Source organism: Candoia aspera, chromosome 8, assembly GCF_035149785.1.
Source record: "Candoia aspera isolate rCanAsp1 chromosome 8, rCanAsp1.hap2, whole genome shotgun sequence".
NCBI classification, from domain to species: Eukaryota; Metazoa; Chordata; class Lepidosauria; order Squamata; family Boidae; genus Candoia; species Candoia aspera.
Genome location: NC_086160.1, coordinates 52,669,358 through 52,685,458, shown reverse-complemented (window position 1 = coordinate 52,685,458; position 16,101 = coordinate 52,669,358). Strand labels below are relative to the sequence as shown.

Genomic DNA, 16,101 nt, shown 5'->3' with positions numbered 1-16,101 from the left:
GGCTTTAAAAGTGGCAAGCCCGGCTGGGCAAGCAAAGCCCCACCACCTTTTATGTGCTTGTTGGTCATGTTTCCCATTTTGAAGCCAATTGCCATTGTTTCAGATGCAAAAATGGGAAATGAAGACAATAGTGATTCAGATGGACTAACAATTAGACTACTTCCTATGTTAGAATTTCTTTTAAAATCAATTTTGGGGAAGTCAGAGCTATCCCAATGCCGTTTTCCTTAATGTAAACTACCTATTTACCTGCGAGCATGTGCAGATACAATTGTTGTTTCTGAATATGTTCTCCAAATGGAGCGAATAGCTTATGTATCACATGATTTTCAAATGAAACATATTACAGGTCATCCTCATTTGGTGACTGTCTCAGACAGCGACTGTTCACAATTACGACGATGATGAAAAAGTAACTTTGTGACCAATGCCTACATTTACGACTTTCACAGCATCTCTTTCTCAGTCATGTGTTCGCCGTTACAGTTAGTACAGTATCACGTTGTCCTGTGCCTGACCCGTTCCCCCCCCCATCGGAAAGATTGCCTAAAGAAGTTATCTCTTCCTGAGCTGCTTTTCTCTGAAGCACAGTACATCCCTAAAAAGCGCTAACTGCAACTTAACAAGCTCATCTCTGTGACCTTAATTAGTTGATTAGAACCCTCCATCTGGCATCTGCTACCTGAAACTGACAGGACCCTAATCAGTTTCACGCTGAAGGCTTTTGTTTGCTGAAGTAAAATTATAAGCACAGTTACAGTCATCTGATATTCACTTAGTAACCATTTGCTTAACAACCAAGTTACCGAAACCAATTGCAGTCACTAAACAAGGACTACCTGTAATGTAATTTCAGTATAATTGATCCTTATATGTTCCTTTGTAAACAATTTCCCCCTGAAATTAATTATGTATTATGCAGCTTTAAAACATTCTGATTATGACCATTCCACTGACGAGGAAGCCTTTAGTGATGCAGGTACTGTGGAAAGAACTCTTGGGAAAGAAAGAAAATGTTTTTAATCTTGCTTAAATGTTTTTCTTGTTAAAAAATCATGCATATTGAGTGCCTAACACTGATCAGACACTAAACTTGATTATGAATCTGTGCATGTTTACAGTTTGTCCCACCCTCTGTTCTCCAAATGGAGAACAATGGCTTAAAATCACTACTAATATTATGAATTTGAGTTATAGTCAGGGGAATGTGCCTAATTTCCAGTGTTAATTAAAAATGGAATAACCCTATATTTTCATATCATTAATTTAAAACAAAAAGACACACATGTTATTTTCTTACATATCAATATTTTCTAAGCAGTTCAGTATTATTAATTTCATTGATATAGAAAGATGAAGTTAAGAGAACAAGACTGTCACTAAGAAGAAAAGTGATTTAATAGATGATGCCACATTTGAAGTAGGAACTTTACAAGTCACCCTCTTAGTTGTTAATGCTTTACATTGTTTCGTGAAATACATAGCACATATGCTGGTTTATAACATATAAAACACAGCTTCGCATATATAACATACTGTGCTATAGCGTCTTCATTCATAGTTAACAGTATTAACGTTGGGCTATGTAATATAATTGTAGCAACATGTTTCAGTTACTTGGTGGATTTAATGATGGAGCTTATGTTCATACATAGCAAAAATATTTACCTTTTTATTTATTATAAACATGTTGTGCTTCTTAAACCCTATTTAGGCATTATTATGAATACAGGATGCTGCTACAAGTAAGGAAGAGAGAGTAGCGTACACCAGCAGCCTCCATAATTTCTCTGGCTATGCACTGTTGAGCAAGGGCATCTGCAGTGAGTTCCTATTCATGTTTGCTTGAACATGAGTAGCAACTGTAAGTAACAGGAAATCCTGCTTTATCAGTGCCTAATCATGCAACACGTTCCAATTGTATTGAGATGAATAGAAGTCAAAGACTTCATTATGCAACATGGGGGAGTTTGCAACACTACGGTGGAGCCATGCACTCCAACACATATTGTACTAGGGTATTCAACTGAACCAACTGTTTTATAAAATAAAATGATAGGCTCTTAAGATTTCTACTGATAATCTTTGGGGGGTTGCCCACTAATCGTTATATATACAAACTGATAATAAGAAGTTGGCTACCATTTTTTAAAAATCTGAAGTGTTACACATTCTTAAAGAACAATAATTTACCAAAAAAAAAAGTTATTGTGCCTTTAGTCCTTGAATTCCTGTGTTTTCTTTAGGAACATTGTACCTGGTGTTTGGTAATGGACTACAGGTAGTCCTTGCTTAGTGACTGCCTTGTTTAGTGACTGTTTGCAGTTACAACAGTGATGAAGAAGTAGCTTCGTGACCAATCCTCATATTTATGACCTTTGCAGGTCTGTAAAGCAAAAGGAAGCTGAAGTAAGATTATAAGCATAGTCACAGTTTCACTTATCAATTGTTTTGCTTGATGACCGAGTTGCTGGTCCCAACTGTGCTCACTAAATGAGGACTACCTGTAGATGCTTAGGTGCATAATCTATTATTTGAAAAACAAAAATAAATATGATCAAAGTTAAATGATAATTGTTTTATATTTATTTCACTATATTATTTCTGTTGCTGCAAGTTAGCACCTTAGACAAAGATGGCCAAATTTGCAAGTTCGGTTTTGCAACTTTGCATGGATGTCCCAGTTCTTTTTCCTCATTGCTGTTGCTGTCCTTATCTGTTTCCATTTCTTCTGCCTCTAAAATGTGGCTTCCAGCAGAGTCATGCAGCGCATAAGAAGTTAACAGCTATTATAGTAGCTGCAGTGAGGCAACCATATAACTGATAATAAAATATTCTCCAAAAGGCTGGCATAGCAGCTGCTCAATTCTGATACTTTCATTGTTAGCAGGTCCTCTGAGAGGTTTCTATGATTGATAGTAGAATACTCAGAGTGGCTATATATGCTCTCAAGGCCTGAGCGATCCTTTGGACAACCAGTTTCAAACACCAGCAGAAATAGCTGTGGAAGGAAGCATGAAGGGATGAAGAGAAGATTGCTGTTCCTATGCAGCTATTAATAGGAAACAGTAAACTGGCTGTGTAAGTGTAATAAGGTCTCTTCCACCCTTCTAGCAATGATGACTTGTAAGTGGCTAATGGAATGTGGGTATTTTCATCCACTCTCTCCATGCCTCCTACCCACCACTGAGCACAGCATGCAGACCTCAGGTCTAAGAAATAAAGCATCCCAAGGAAAGGGGAGGGGTAAAAAAAACCCCTCAAGATGGCAGCTGTGAAAGCGAAGCCTCACCTTCTTTTTGTATGTATCACATACCTCATGCATGTAAAAAAGAGGTGAGGTTTTGATCATATGATCATGTTCACCATCTTTTTTGATCAAGCATGCTGACACCTCTGCTGAAAAGATTGCCCACAACTGTGCTAGGAAGGAAGGAAGGAAGGAAGGAAGGAAAGGAATTTCATGCAATATTGGGATTGTGTAGCTCCTGGAGACTCTTAATTTGATAGATCTGGCATTAAAAGCAGGTAACTATTGACCCTATTGACATTTTCAATAAAACAGTTTTCTAAAAATTCTAGAGTTATCACATGCAAAATATTAAAATCTGCAATGCATTTATTTTTCCCTTTTCAAAAGATCCACAGAGACAGTTGTAAACTGTCGCATTTGGCAGCCTCATTTCTCATCACGAAGCAGAAGCAGATGTTCTTGCCTTTCATTTCCTAGTTTCCCTATGTGCTTCTCAGAGTTATGTGTGGCTGACATAATATGATGTTCATCTGTAATTACTTAACTCCTAATTCTTTAGGCCTTGAGCCAGACATCATGGCTCTTGAAAGCAGTGAGGTAATATTTTTCAAAACTCTGAGCTGAATGGTAGCTATGGTTACAAAATTCACAAGTAGAATAATACTGTAAAATTCTGAATTGCTTAAACTTCCATTCTCCATAAGAGTGTTGCTTGAGACAGGAGTGGCACAGGCATCGATTCCTTTTAAAGAAAACTAGATAGCCAAATCCAGAACTACTGATTTCTGTAATGTTTTCAATATAGAATTCTCACGGTCTTGAAGATAATGCCCTATTTAACCGTTAACTAACATTTGCCTGATGGGCAAGAAGATAGTACTGTTATCACATCATCAGTTCCGATGGCTTCATGTGCTACTCAAAAATGTACTGAAAAGGGCCCTTTGTGCTTATCATAGGAACAGGAATCTTATCTTTGAAAATGCTTGCACTGTAGAGATGGATGTGAAAGGGATGGTCTATGCCACCTGCGCAACAGTGGAGTGGAGCTAATTGGTTTCACCATGTAGTTCTGTATTTACATAAGCAAATATTTATTATTTATATAGAGGGCTTCTGACTACCACAGAAGAAGGGTCTCCTTCCTGTATCTTTCTTTATCTGCAAGCATTATCAGGGATTAATCGATTTAAAGTTAATTATATAGACTTAACCACTAGATTAAGAGCTAGATTAAGATTAGAATTGGACACAATTGAACAGATAAAAAACAATCACTAGATAAGGAATATTAAGTTGTTTTCTTACATAGTTCTTGTACTTAGTCTTACTTTTATTATTTATTTTAAAAGTAATCTGAAATTTTGTTTGCTTATTAATTTCCCTGCCTTAGTGCCTTTTTGCACTGCAGCCTTCAGGTGCTTGTCCTCATTGGATACTGTATACCAAACTGGACTAGCCTGCTTCAGGCAGTCACAGTTTGATGTGGATCCAGAAAACTCACATGGAAGTCATCCCAGTGAGTAGGTGAAACAAAGGCAGCTTTAGAAATCTTTTTCCAGATTTCAATTCCTTCCTCTCCTGACTTTTGAGGATTGGTGAAAAATTCAGCAAGTTTTTCTGTCCCTCTGGCTAGAAGGGGAAACCTGGCAAAATTCTTATACAGTATATTTCTCCAGTGAAATTGAAAGACCAAAGGAAGGACCTGCATTTCACCATTCCACTGCTGAACTTGTAAAACAAAGGTTCAGCCTTTCATGCCAGGCAGCCCTGCATGGAATGGCCATCAAAAACAGAGAGGAAGGACTGCTAGAGCATAAACTGATCAATACAAATGGAGGCATTTCTGTTCTATATCAGAATAGAAAGAGTCACAACAGGCAAACTGGACTACCGTGCTCAGGCAGTCACAATTTGATGCGGATCCAGAAAACTCATGTGGAAGTCATCTTCCCAGTGAGTAAGTGAAACAGCCATGTGCTAGGGCAAGCAGGAAGTGCAGATTAGCCATCACTGAATATATGTTTACTTAGATGGAAACCACTTAATGGAAGGGCTGTTTCTAGCTTAGAGGAAGATTATTGCATGAGAAAAGTAATCCAAGTAACAGACATCATCCTTTTGCTTAAGTTCTTAGTTAAGATCTTTTCATGTTCTATTAGCATTTATATGCTGTAGCTTCCTTATTCATCATACGCTAGTTCCCAAATATGTCACACATGGCCTTATTGAAATCAGTAGGGTTCAGATGTGTCAGTGAGCCCATTCTTAATTCCCCAGAAAATACATGTAGTATATATCTCTTACATTGTTAGGAAATGTGAAAGTATTTCACAGAACTCAGCCTATTTCTGTATGGGAGAGGCCATGGAGCAGTTATAGACATGATGCTCTGTATGATTGCAGGTTCAGTCCCTGGCATTTGAATTTAGAAGGATTGGAGTTTTAGGTATGTTCACCGCCTTGAGTTATTTATAAATATAATAAAGGCGGGATTTGAAAAATAAATAAATAAATAAATTAGATAGCAAGTCGTGGAAAAGAATACTGCATGTGATCTTGGAGAGCCTCTATTAAAGCAGATAATACAAAGCCGTATTTATTATTGTGGTATTTATTATGTTGGTTTTTTAGCTGTTAGCTGCCCAGAGTCATCACAATGAGATGGGTAGCCATATAAATTGAAATCAGTCTATCAATAAACAAATGCTATGGCTATATAGACCCATATATAGCCTGAACAAGTTTTTCTTAGAATCTGTCTACATTGCTAATATAAATTCTATTTGCCTAGAATGTTCATTTCTGTTTACTCCATATTCCTATATTCCTCTTGAAACTCTTATTTCTGTCCTTCAAGTCCTTGTGTTCTACTTAGAGTTTATATCAACATCTGATATAAAAATGATATAGGACAAACATTGATTAAACAATTATAAAAAAAGACTTAAATAATTAAAGCAGATAATGGTTGTAACTAATGGTTAAGATTTACATTCCCTATACAACAAATGTCTTTCTAAAAAAAGAATTTCAGAGAATGTGCCAACTTAGCCTGATGAGGCAGAGAGTTCCACCAAGAAGACATTAATGATACGACAGTAATGATTGAAATATGGCATATAGCATTATACAGACACAACATCCCTGTTCTTATGTGGAAACATATTCAGAGATTCTGCCAGAGTCCAGCTGAGTTGAAGAAGTGAAGTAAAACTCATAAAATTAGTCCTGCCAATACTATTTACCATGGCAAAAGACAAGGAATCATTATATGTGATTTGTAAAAAGCTTATATTGATTCCATCCTATGTAACTGACCAGTGGTTCCTTAAGATGTATTAACTTTTTGTGCTTGCTGTGCTCAAGAGTGACAGTAACCATGTCTGTTTTATATGTGTCTCATTTGAGTGCCGAAAGAATTCTATTGCTGATTGACTTTGGGAATTTGTGTATTGGCTGAAGGTGATGACACAATGACAGGAGATGGGGGAGAATATCTTAGACCTGAAGATCTGAAGGAACTAGGTGATGATTCCTTACCTAGCAGCCAGTTCTTAGATGGCATGAACTACCTGAGGTACAGCATGGAAGGAGGCCACTCTGACAGGTACCACTTCATGAACAATGAAAGAATTTCCCTACTGTGATTATCTGTATTCTTTTTTTGAGCAGCTACTCAAAATGTAGATGAGTGTTTGGGTTGAAATAGACCTGCTTTATGTCTTAAAAGTCATGGACCAAAAAAATACTCAGGAGAGATTTAAATTGAACATTCTTCGTTAAGGATAAACTCCACTGGAAAAGATATTATCAATAACAATTTTAAAAGTGTATTTGCTCTTTTATAAGTTTCTGGGAGCTCTGCCTTTTAGATAACAGGTTATAAAAGAAGAACATTTTTTACCATAGAACAAAAGAACTATCTAAGGAGTACAATATATAAAGCAGTGCTTGCATTGTAAATTATGAAAATGCCTTTGTCTTTTGCATTAGAAACTCATAGATAAAGGTAGATCTCTTGAAACAAACCAGTGCAGGGTTTTTAATTTCAGAACTGTGCAATCAGACAGTATAAAAACAGAGTACTTTCTTCTTTATGTGACAGTAGATTTCTTAATTTAGGGACTTAACGTGGATTATCAAAAATATTCAGAGCAGAGGATTTTAAAATAAAATTCCATCCTATATTATTAAAAATGAAAGTACAACACCACTGATTTCATTGTATAAGTAAAAATAGGCTTATACATAAAGATCTGACTGTGTACCCAAAAAAGCATGTATAATAATTTACATGTTTAGTACTCTCATTCTAATAAATTCTGTTGGATTAAAAAATGTAATGTCTATCTAGTATTGTAAAAAAACAGATGAGAATAACATGAATAATAAAATTTCATCCTGTCAATTTTCCTTCACATCATGGAACAAAATCACATCAAAATAAAGCATGCCAGAAGGCTTTTACAAGATGCTTAGGGTTGGGGAAGACTCTAGAAAGAAGTCACTATATAGGGTAACTATTTCAAATACTTTTTAGGCACATTTGTTAGAATCAGCTTCCCAGTGAAACACAGTGATTGTGCATGAACAGGTTTGTGGAGTTAGCCTAGACCAGTATACAAAACAGGCGTGTGAGATTTACAAAGATGCAGCTGCTTTAACTGCTCTAAATTAGTTTATGCTCCTACATATTGTGAAGTGTCTCCTTCAAAAGTTTTGTACAGCCCAATTATATTTACCTAAGCACTTCGGCAGGCTCCTATATACAGTGGTTACATAAGAGGCAAGACAGTCCATATGCTCCAGATATACTTGCGCTGTACCTTTCAGAATTTCCAGCCAAGATCGCCACCCACATTTTCATATTAATATATGAAGCCTCGAGAAATGACCTTGCTTTGTAAGTGGATCATTATTACGGAAATCAAAGCTTGAATATGCCACTTGGCTTCCACTATGGGACATTTCATACCTTTAGTCCACTGACACAACCACATTTCTGGAACTGTTTCATTTTAATTATTAGCATCTATGGGGATTTTTTTCAAGTGTTCCATGTTTATTATTTCTGTTTCCTTCCTTTGTATGCTTTCAATAGCACTATGCCCAGGTAGGTATTATGAGGCCTGAAAACAATGCTTTCTGTTCTCCCTAATGACATCTATCATTTTCTCTCCAATTCCATTTTGTAAGCTTGCCAAAGAAAAGGTTTATATTTTAGAATTTGTGAAGATTACAGGACAACTAAAATCTGTTCTGACTGCAGTTAGTAATTATCTCAACCAAAGCTTTATCATGCTCCATAATGACATCTAGAAAGGTGCTAATTAAAAATCAGCTTCAGAAAATGCCACAATGAATGTGTATTACTAATAGCTAAATTACTTCTTAGGTGGGGAAGAATGATGGATACTGTACTATGACACATTTTCTGTTCTGATATAATTGTCACGATAGAAAGACAGGAAGAACCTCTTTGAGCTAAATGAAATCTATAAGAAATAGATAAGAAAAAAATAAGATGAAGAGAGCATATTTGCTCTGTGTATGATGGAATAAGAATGAGTTGTTGGGGAAAGCATCAATGACTGCAGAAAAAAAATGTCCTTTATCAGTGCAGTAGATTATGTGCTGCTTTTGTGCTGCCTCAAAAAATTCATGGGTTGCAAAGAAGAAAGACGTGGAGTCCTTGGTGCTCCCTGAGCTTGGTTGTTTGCTTGCAGACGTTTCATTACCCAACTAGGTAACATCATCAGTGCTAGTGAGGGTGGGGTTTGCTCCCTGTTTATATACAGTAGTATATAAGAAGAAAGATATTGATAAAGTAATAGTGTGTTTTGAAGCAGATGAATAAAATAATAGAATGAACAGAGGGTTTTTTTGTCAGATCAAGTTTACCTCAAGCATGACAACAGTGCATTCTTAATTTTGTATTATGTAGGATTATAAAGAAGAAGGTACTCTTCTTTTTTTCTCCAAAATTATCAAACATTTCTACCATCTTTGTAGCCTCTAGTGGCAAAGTCCCTATTTTGAACTAAGGGCCCTGTATTTACTTACATCTCCCATTCTCCAGTATGTACTAAGCAAGTATTTTGGGCTTTGTTTTACAACCTCTAGAAGTAGTCAAATGCTGTCCTTAAAAACACATAATATTAGTTTTATAAACCTTATATATGAATGCTTGTTACTTATTGGAATACTTCATTAACAGAGCTGTAACGGACTTCTTTTGCCAGCCTTTTATGTCACTGCTTCTAGTGTTCAAGGATGTATAAAGAAAGCGCCGGTTACTTAAAATTTGCTTATTTAAAGAGTAAAACTGAATGCTATCACAGGCAATTTAACTACCCACCATAGTTTCATAGATTTAAGAATAATGATCTGTTATGGTTTTTATCTTTCATTTTAAGAAATAGCAGAGAGTCATGGGGACTCTTTAACTGAGTCAGGATCATAGCATGGGACAGAAAATTTAATCCTTTGTTCCTAACCATTCCTGGGTGGAATTAGCCACACTGACATAACTAATATAAGCCACATGTCTAATATACTCTTGTTACAAAATAATATCTCAGTGAAAAAATATGGGGCTGTGGTGGCTCAGTGGTTAAGATGCTGAGTCAGAGGACCATTAAGGTTGGCAGCTTGGCAGTTCGAACCCTGAGAGCATGAGCCATGTGATGAAGTTTCCCATCAACTTGTCCCAGCTCATGCCAACCTAGCAGTTCAAAAGCATGCAAATGCAAGTAGATGAATAGGTACCACTTCAGTGGGAAAACAACAGGGACATGAAAGGAGCCCCCTCGGGCATCCTCCAGGCAACGGTGACGTCACCGGCAAATCCTTTCAATACAGAAGCGCCTTGGTAGGTGCTTCTGACATGAAAAAAAAAAGAGTGAAAAAATGATGAATACAAGAAAATAATTACACTAGTTTTGTCTCTCTCTAATCTCTCCCGATTAAACTTGCCATTCTAAACTTATTTAACTGGTTTTATTTACATAAGGGAAAATGTGATTTATGTCAGCAGCAGTTTTCCCATATCTTGTCCAAGTGTACTGGAGGGAGAGATGAGAGAAAGAAAGAAGAAAATTTATTTTCTGAAAACTTCAGAACATGAATTTGTGTTCTGTTGCCTGAAATCAATCCACTTATTAAAGTCAGTTGTGTCTGGTTTCATTCAAAATTAGAAGAGGTTTATACATGTCACTGGCCACAGATTAAAATAGAAGCATTATATGTATTTTCTACAATTCATGCAAAATTTTGCATTGTATATAGACGTGAAGAATCTGTAGATAGTTCATGATGAAGTAGTAAATTGTGTTGCTTAGATAATATTTTAATGCTTATCCATATTTGAAACCTTAAGTTTACAATGATTCTAGGCAATTAGAAAGATGTGAATTATCATCTGGTAATTATTCCAATGACAGAAGCTTCAAAATCAGTATTTGAAATATATATTCTATAAATATGTAGAAATCACAGAGGGCTTAATGTATTTGTATTTTGGTTTTCAAAATGGCAAAACTTAGGCCAGTTAGGCTCATAGTTAGGCTTTTAGTTGTATGTAAATTGCTTTTTTTTTTTTGCTTCGCATCTGTCATTGCTTCAGCAAATGGTTTTCTATAGCTTTGTGTGTGTGTGAGAAGTAATGGTTGTCGTTGCTTACTGTACTTGTAAATGCTGTTGCGTATAAGAGAAGAATCTCGCACAACAATAACAGCAGTTGGCTGGCCCCTTTCTTTGTACCTTCCAGGGGACTCTTTCTGTTTTTCCTCTAGAACAATTCCCTCATGTCTTGAAGGACAAATAATGGATTTTTCTATCAGAAAAAGAAAGAATATGTAGGAGTGATAAGTCACAGAACATGCATGATGTATTTCTTAGCAGAAAATTGAACATACTGTGATTCTGTTCATTTGCATTGGACAAAAAAACCAGAGCATGACTTAACTCCAAGGAATACGGAGGGTATATTTAAATAATCTCCCCTGGAAGTTACACTATTTGCTAATAGCAAGCTTTTTTCACTCCTTTGCTTTGCTCATAATCCTATCTTCACAACACCATCACAACTGCTGAAAATGTTGCCCAAATACCAATCTACCAGCCTGCGATCCTTCAGTTCAGACAGGTCCCGTACACTGAGCCATACCTCGTACTTGAGAGACAGCACTATGATTGATGACACCATCATTATTCCAAGCCACCAGGTAAGATGTCTCAGGTTATTTTGAAGATCTAGTTAGTATATTGCTTTATAATGATCTTTTTTCTACAGAAAGGGATTTGAAAAAGAGTATTAGAAAATGATTGGATAATAGATTACAGAACACTAGAATGCTAAAAACAAAAGTTTTGCTACTGTATAGAATTTTCGTTAAAACTTGATACTTTTAAAAATTTGCTATCAAAAGAGTCTAATAGTATTTCTGAAGGTTTAAGGCTTCAGCCTTGTATACATTTATCTAGGAATAAGATGCATTTGGCTTATTCTGAGTGGTCATGAATGGGATTGTATTACAACCCTAAGGTTATTGTAATAGGTCTCTAATATAATTAAATATTATTATTAGTTTTTTCCTAATATTCTACCTCATGGGTTTTAATAATCTAAAATAATCTATATTTTATACAAATGTAGAAAATATTTTAGTGAGCTGATTAGAGACAATGCACTATAAAAAAAAAACATATTTTTCTGCTTTTACAGGTAACTGCATTAGCTAAAGAAGGTGAGAGAAATTCATACCGCTTAAGTTGGAGTCCTGATAACCTGGACAATATCACTCTTTCTGCTAGCCCTATTCATTCTGGGTGAGTAATCTGTACTAATATTTTCTTTGGATGTACCTTTTAGTAATATATTTTCTTAATGCAAAATAATCTTAATTAAGGTATTCAACCCTACTTTGAATTTCAACCATGTTTGTTACGACATCTTCCTTAAAAATTCTGAAAAGCCTTTTTTGATTCCCTAATGGCTTTATGGTTACAAGACATTATTTGTTATGGGTCATCACAGTTAAACCTGTTTGAAATTGATTTAAAGTGATAATGTGAACATACAATAAGGCAGACATCAAACTCCTAAATATTCTTATGAACTGCTGAAATTCTTATCTTGGCAGGTTATGGCTCACAACTTATATAATACTAGATAATGAAAATATTTGGGCTTAAAGTGTCAATAGGTTTGGAATGGTACGGTTTTATACTAGCTAATAAATCGTATCCAGTGTTCTGACTCTTTTGCTATAATACTTAATGGCTCTGGCATTTATTATTTTACCAGGTTTGATCAGATCAGTTTTTAGATTTAAGTTTCAATGGGGAGAAAACCATGAGACATTATGTTAAGACATCTGCATGTGCAGAAGCTATCTGTGAACTAGACTCAATGGACCTGTGTGGCACAGGTTATATCTCCTGAATTTCTATATGGAGTGATCCTACATATGATAAACATATGGTCCTAATTCTTCAGCTGTTAAAAGTTCTTGAAACTAAAACATATTTTTTTTCACTTCAGCAGAGAAAGCAACTTCATAACCTATATCTGTGTGGATATGAAACTGCTCTCTAATGAAGTGATAATGAAACCCATCCATATTGGGTTTTAGTAGAAGTATCAAGGTGCCAACCTTTGGAATGAGATTTAACCACAGAAAGTTTAAAAAGATGCTTCATGTAAATATTTTAAGCTAAAAATATTTTTTAGCTTAAAAGTATTTTTTTAAGAGATGAGATCAGTATGCTGATGATACTCAGTTATACATCTCCATCCCGGGTGAGGTAAGTGATGCGGTGGCTGCCCTCCCTCAGTGCCTGGGGACTGTGGGGGTCTGGATGGGGAACAACAGGCTTCAGCTGAACCCTGGTAAGATGGAGTGGCTGTGGGTTGATGGCTCCTCTGTATTTGGGAAGTTATCATCCTTAGTTATGGATGGGGTTGCACTGCCCCATTCAGACCTGGTGCATAACTTGGGGGTCCTTCTGGACTCACGACTCCTGCTCAAAGAGCAGGTGGCAGTCATGGCCAGAAGGGCCTTTGCGCAACTCCGTGTTGTGTGCCAGTTACGCCTTTCCTGGATAAAGATGCCCTCCGAACAGTCACTCATGCCCTGGTCATCTCCCATATAGACTATTGCAATGTGCTGTACAAGAGTATCCAGAAGCTTCAGCTGGTCCAGAATGTGGCCGCGCGGGCAGTTATTGGTGCCCCAAGATTGGCACATGTGACACCACTGATGTGTGAGCTGCACTGCGTACCAGTTTGCTTCTGGGTCTAATTCAAGGTGTTGGTTATGGCCTTTAAAGCCCTACATGACATGGGGCCAGGTTACCTGAGGGACCATCTCATCCCCTTAACATTGACCTGTCCCACCAGTCATGCAGAGAGGGCATGCTGCGAACCCTGCTGGTAAGGATATTCCACTTGGCAGGGTCCAGGAGGTGGCCCTTCCCTGCACTGGCACCTGCCCTCTGGAACATTCTGCCCCCAGGGGTGAGGCAGGCCCCCTCACTCCCAGCCTTCTGGAAGAACTTGAAAACCTGGTTCTGCCACCTTGCCTGGGGTGGGAGGGGCAACAGTTCTTCTTGGGGGTGGCTAGCACTGTAGATCTCTCCCCAATGAATAAGATCTTTGCCCCTTGGATTTTGTATCTATTTTATTCCTATTTATTGGTTTATTATACTGTAATTTGTATTTTTATGGTTTTAATTGTTGATTTTAGTGTAAACTGCCCAGAGTCTCCCTTTTTGGGGGAGATGGGTGGTAATAGAAATTTGAAAAATAAATAAATATATTTTATATTTATATATTTATATATATTAATATTTATATATATATTTATATATATATATAATATTTTAAAAAAATATAAAAAACAGAAAACATTTTCATAAATAATGTGTGATCAAACATTTAATTTAATGAGAATTTTTCACCAAACTGAAATAATTGGGCGGATGTGAGGGGCAAATATCATCATTATGCCTCTTTAAACAAACTTGTAAGTGATCTTCAGATTCGCCTTAATATTGCTACAATTTGAAAAGATAAAATTTCATTTACGCTGTTTAGATTACCAATTCCAGTTTGATGTCCTGCACATTTTCCTTCTTACAGCCTTGTATCTATAATCAATTTAGACAAATGGCTGGTTTGAAATGACTGGCAGCAAAGTTAGAGGCAAAAGCTTTTGTTGCATTACTGACATATGCTGCACATAAATTGTTTCATGGCTGACAGCTGTAAGTTTTCTCTTAAGATAGCATGACAATCATCAGCCTTTTTACTAGCAATTCTTTTCTATGCATAGCTTACAGTTAACTCATTGGAAAAGATAATGTATGCAGATACATCTTTGGGAGGGCTATGTGTATGTTATTTATATGGAAAATGAATTCAGTGTATTCAGTGTATTCAGTTTATTTATTTATTCAATTAAAAATGCAATGCTGACTTAAGTTAGTTACCTCTATGGGAAAAGAACATTTTCCAAGTATTTAAGCCCCATTCATATATTATACTTTATATTTAGAGCAAAATGCTGGATCAAAGAGAAGATCTTATGTTCAGACATATTAAAGTCATATGATTAAAAGAATGTATACAATAATACATTAAAGATAGAGTGGGATTGCTTCTATAGTATTGTCTTCCACTTTGCATAATTGTAGTCTTTACAGTTTATAACAAGCTGCTTGTGCATAGGCTTTATCCATACAATCTGTACACATACATGGCTTGCACATGAAAATATATGCGCAGTCTCTATTATGCAGATTAAACTGCTGGTCTGTTCTGTCTTTCTTTCAAGAGGATTCTGGACTGAGTGATCCCATTCAATTAGCAACAGAGAGCGCATATACATACTGATCTATAATAATTATTGTAATAGTAAATTTCAAACTGTATATTTTTTCTGAATATCTTTAGTTGTAGAAAAACTAGTCCAAGAATGATTTCCTGAGAAAATTTTCAAATTTTGTGTCAGTTGATTGGTTTTTTTTTTTTTTGGTGGGGGGTATATGGAGGGAACCAGTACTTAAAACTGATAAATAATTAGAGTTGTTATTCTTAGCTGCCTGTCTTCCAAAAAGGAGATTGGATCATTGCTAACAAGGTAAATGATATTTCTTGCTTTTACCTAATATGGTATCATCACAAAGATTAATAGAAACAGGACCTAGCCACTAGAAACCAAGCTTTATAAAAAATATTAAATCAAGTAAATTTACAAACTTGTAACATATGTATAATGAAAAAGTTTCTGAAACTCTTATTTAAAGTTAGAGTCAAGTCTTGCAAGATAAATACACAAAATTTAAATGACATATTTACTAATTTTAGATCAGTACAATGGAAGAAAGAAATGAAAAAAAATGTTCCTCTTTTCTATGAACAGGAAAGTTGTATGTTGCAATAAACCTAGAATGGAAAAGGATTAGGGAAATAGTGGCAGATAGCATTGAACTAAAATTATGGAGAAAAGACACTGAGAAAAAGATCTCATAAAACATTGTCCAAATATAAGCAAAGAATTTGAAAAAAAAATAAATACAAAATATTTTCAGAGAAGTAAATCTGGAATACAACATGAAAAGGAACTGATATGTACAATTAAATCTAGTGAGTAGATTTTTTAGAAAATGGATTTTAAAAAGGGGGTATAAGAATTTTCTCCATTATCACTAAACCCCACTGACTTAAGTGCAGAAGTTACAAGCAGATATGGCTGCCTAGAGGTAACTTTCATTGAACTCAGTTGAACACTGAACTTTTAGCAGTCAAGCATAGGATTGTGCTATAAGTTACTTAATTGTGC

At 35.9% G+C, this 16,101-nt stretch overlaps 1 protein-coding gene across 29 annotated transcripts in view; it reads left to right on the top strand.

Moving 5' to 3' along the window:
- Nucleotides 1-16,101, top strand: part of ANK2 (ankyrin 2) — a 337,224-nt gene that overhangs the window by 265,591 nt on the left and 55,532 nt on the right. For 13 of the 29 annotated variants that reach the window (XM_063310220.1, XM_063310221.1, XM_063310217.1 and 10 more), the window contains 4 exons: nucleotides 6,719-6,863; nucleotides 11,379-11,481; nucleotides 11,982-12,085; nucleotides 15,358-15,399. In XM_063310220.1, the coding sequence (XP_063166290.1) occupies nucleotides 6,719-6,863; nucleotides 11,379-11,481; nucleotides 11,982-12,085; nucleotides 15,358-15,399 (394 nt within the window). The remainder of the gene's footprint in view (nucleotides 1-6,718; nucleotides 6,864-11,378; nucleotides 11,482-11,981; nucleotides 12,086-15,357; nucleotides 15,400-16,101) is intronic. The other 16 variants (XM_063310222.1, XM_063310239.1, XM_063310235.1 and 13 more) reach the window with 3 other exon arrangements.